The sequence below is a fragment of the Nannospalax galili genome, unplaced genomic scaffold (genome assembly GCF_000622305.1).
Source record: "Nannospalax galili isolate Female #2095 unplaced genomic scaffold, S.galili_v1.0 scaffold467, whole genome shotgun sequence".
In the NCBI taxonomy this organism is placed as follows: Eukaryota; Metazoa; Chordata; class Mammalia; order Rodentia; family Spalacidae; genus Nannospalax; species Nannospalax galili.
In genome coordinates, this window is record NW_008357490.1 from 549,769 (window position 1) to 553,567 (window position 3,799).

At 42.7% G+C, this 3,799-nt stretch overlaps 1 protein-coding gene across 1 annotated transcript in view; it reads left to right on the forward strand.

Moving 5' to 3' along the window:
• The window catches only part of Znf367 (zinc finger protein 367), a 19,487-nt gene that overhangs the window by 1,014 nt on the left and 14,674 nt on the right, over positions 1–3,799 (forward strand). The window contains 1 exon segment of the mRNA XM_008855114.3: positions 3,321–3,324. Within this exon segment, the coding sequence (XP_008853336.2) occupies positions 3,321–3,324 (4 nt within the window).

The window sequence follows — 3,799 nt, forward strand, 5'->3', positions numbered from 1 at the left end:
GGGGGCGGTGGCTGACAGAACGCTGACGTCACTGCCGCGCGCCAAAACCCGCCGGCGGGGGTGGGGTGGCGGCGGAACAGTCACGTGACGTGCGCGACTGGGAGGTCGGGGAAGCGGGCGGCAGGTGCAGCGGGCGACGGAGAGGGAGGACCGCTCTGTCCCCCTTCCGGACGCCTCGCTGAGACAGCTGACAGCCGGAAGGGACTTTGGAGCGTCTTCTCCAGCTGTATTCGTCCGGCCGGCCGTCTGCGTGCGTGGTGCTGAGAGCACGCCGGGCGTTGGGACACAGTGTTCCTAAACCTCGCGCTCTCGGACTTCTGAGATCTGGGAGGGCTGTGACCATCTGGCTCAAGCCTGCATTTCACAGATAGAGCATCTGAGACTTAGAGGGAATTGTTCTGGCCACTTCCCCAAGTCAGAGCTAGGGAGTGGGAGAGCTCGGAGTGTTGGTCATTGAAGTTCAGTGACTCACTGCTGCTTGTGTTGGGGTGTCTCTCAGGTGACTTAATGCTGGAGGCTAAGATCATGTCTATGTGGTGTTCCACTTTGATACCTTACAAAGTGCTCAGTAAAGGTGTTCATAAATATGCGATGAATAAATGTTGGCTAATATGAGATTAATATCCAGGTTCTATTCGTTTGGTGTCTGCATAAGATGAACAGTTTGCTGCGGATGTAGTGGGAAAATTACCTAGTGGATAAGGAAACTACGTTTTTAAACTGAAACAAGTTTGACCATATCATGAGCAGAAGCAAGGATGCTGAAATCACGTTGTTTTGACTGATACTGGTACTTCACAAGTGGCATTGTTATTAACTAAAGTTGTAAGACTACTTTGACACACTTCAAGTATTGACACTGCACCTCAGTACAAATTTGAAAGAGCAGCAGAACTGTCCATAGTAGTACCTGTGTTGGTATAGAGTCAGCAGCTAGCTTTAGGTAGCGCCTCCTAAGATTTTATCCTAGATACTTTAGTTGACTCGATTTTTTTTTTTTTTTTTTTTTTTTTTTTTTTTTTTTTTTTTTAAGCAAGGTCTCCCTGTAGCCCCAGCTGTCTTGGAACTCACTATAGACGAGGCCGGCCTTGAACTCACAGGGATCTGCCTGCCTCTGCCTCCCAAGTGCTGGGACTACAGGCATGTGTCACCACACCCGGCTTTGATTTTTTTTTTTTTTTTGTATTAACCTCTTTGTATGTTTTAGTCCTTGTAAGAAAATTCATTAACATATTGTTAGGCAGTATAAAGGCACACATGGACAAATACTTGTGGAAGATTTTGTGTTTGTGATTGTTTTCTTAATTTTTAACTCGGTCTAATTTTGGATTATCCAAGAAGAGTGATGGAATAAACAAGCGAAATCTGTAGGTATGCCCTTTTTTTTTTGTTGTTTAAAACAGACTTATCTTTACAGAAATCTGTATAAGTTGTTCACACAATGCAGAAGTTGAGTTTTATTTCTGTAGCATTCACCTTTCAGATGTAAAATATACCAGATGTTATGTGGAAGTGAAATGAGTGTTATTTTTGTTCGTTCCCTTCTCACAGAACTGTTGTAACTTTAAGAAATCATTCATTTAGAATTGTCACTTAAGAGTGCTGGGATCTACCCTGGTTTGAAGGAGTGCCACCTCTTTACCTTCTTCCTTTCTCTAAAGTACATGGTGACTCCACAGGCATTTTGTGTGAATGATGCTTGACTGGGTTTTCTGGGAGGATGGTGATGAGTCTGAAATGTAGCCAGTGCTGGAAGAGCTCCCTCCACCCCTTCAGTATGCTCTTGGAGTCGCTAGCAGCTGTGGGTGATAGCAACATTTGTGTTCATTTATTGTCTGTTGCCATGGCTCCCAGGAGAGGCGTTAACCTCTTGATTCCAGCTCACCGTGTCAGTTTTCTCTTGCTCTTTTGTTTGTACCCAACATTGTCTCCCTTGCCTGGGTGAGAACATCTGCCATCTGTCACCATGTTTTGGCCCCTCATCCCAAGATCACTTAGCACTACTGATATATAGTGGATATTAATGGTATCTTCTAGGTGGTAGACTTCTGAGAGGAAAGAGACCAGTGTGACATCCCTCTGTTACAGGAGGTTCAGTCCTCCCAGCCTGTGCTCCTGTGCTCCCTTCAGACCGCTGTGATGCTGTACCTCTACTGCTAGGCTTGAGGGGTCTGACTTCTCTGGTACCATGCATCCCTTACTGCCTGCCACTATCCACCCTATAGTCTTCAAAATCTAAGTATCTAGACTGCACATAGGTTTTTGATCACCTCCATGTAAAACCTGTTGTGTGTGCATAGTAGCCATCATTTATTGTTTGTCATGAAGTAAAACACTTTGTGTAATAATTAGGAGCAAGCTACCAGGTTCTGTGTTGAGCATTCTGAATTTTTTAATTCTTCTAATCCTGTTTATCTGAAGAGGAATGAACAAAAGAATCTCCGAGATTAAGGTTGTATAATAGGCACCAGAATTTATGGGAACCAGCTGAACTCTTGCTTTTAATTCTTATACCATATCGTTCCTAGATATATCACATATAAGTTGACTTATAGGATTTAATTTTTAAAATGTTAAGCTGATGTAAGCAGTCATAACTTTATGTAAGCCTATTTGTATCTCCGTTGTGCTTTATATAAGAATATAAAATTTGGTAGATAATTGGAATTAAGATAATTGTGAAGACAGATCCAGGTGGGCAGCAGAGTCAGAAAGCAGATATGACATCACAGGAAGTTTGGATCTAGACCTGAATGTAAGAAGGATGTATGATTAATTACACTTTGTCCTCAGGGCACACATACTTCTTTTCCTTCTAGGTTGTATGCCTTTTATTTGAACTTGTATAAAACTGTCTAGAACTTTTTAGGTCTTTTGTCCTCACATGACTAAACACTTTCAGAATTAATCATCTGCTTCCTAGAGATTGGGAAATTCTGTATGCAGTTTTTGGCGACGTAATCATTTCATTTAGAATTTCATGCTGGCAGTGCTTTCTTTTTGAATTGACACCAGTCTTGACAAAGTTTGTCCTTTAGGCTACAGATGGAATTGGTGGCTGAGGAGTTTACACTGTAATGTCAAAACTAGCCTAGAAGCATGGTTTTCTTATTGTTCTACTCGAGTAATATTATTATTATATTTTTAGTTTTTATTTTATTTATTTTTGAGACAGGGTCTCCCTGTAGCCACAGCTGGCCTGGATTTGATATGGAGACCAGGCTGGCCTTGAACTCACTGAGATCCACCTGCTTCTGCCTCCCAGGTGCTGCGCCACCATGCCTGGGTCAAGTAAAATTACTTTAATATGTATGATTGAGGTGGGTCAGTGGGCAAAGTACTTCCTGCATAAGCATGAGGACCTGAACTTGGGTCCCCTGTGCCCACAGGAAGCCAGGCACAGAGTGGCTATACTCCCAGTGCTGATTGGAAGGAGGCTGGGAGGCAGGCAGATCCCAAGGGCTCACTGGCCAACCAGCCTAGCAGAAATGGTTCAGGCTCAGTGAGACCCTGTCTTAAAAAATAAGATGGAGAACCATAAAGAGAGACACCTTGATATCAACCTCTGGCTCGCTCCTACATGTATACACAGGCAAGCACACATTCACATACAGGTATACAACACAGAAAAAAATGTATATGGCAAATAGATGCTCCTCATTTATTTGAGACATTAGATGATTGTTTCCTGTGTCTTATTTTCTTAACTAGAGAGAATAAATTTAGTGAACCCTTCTGTACCTGGGGGTATGTTGTACGTAGATCCTTTACAATAGACATGTTTTTTTTTTTTTTTTTT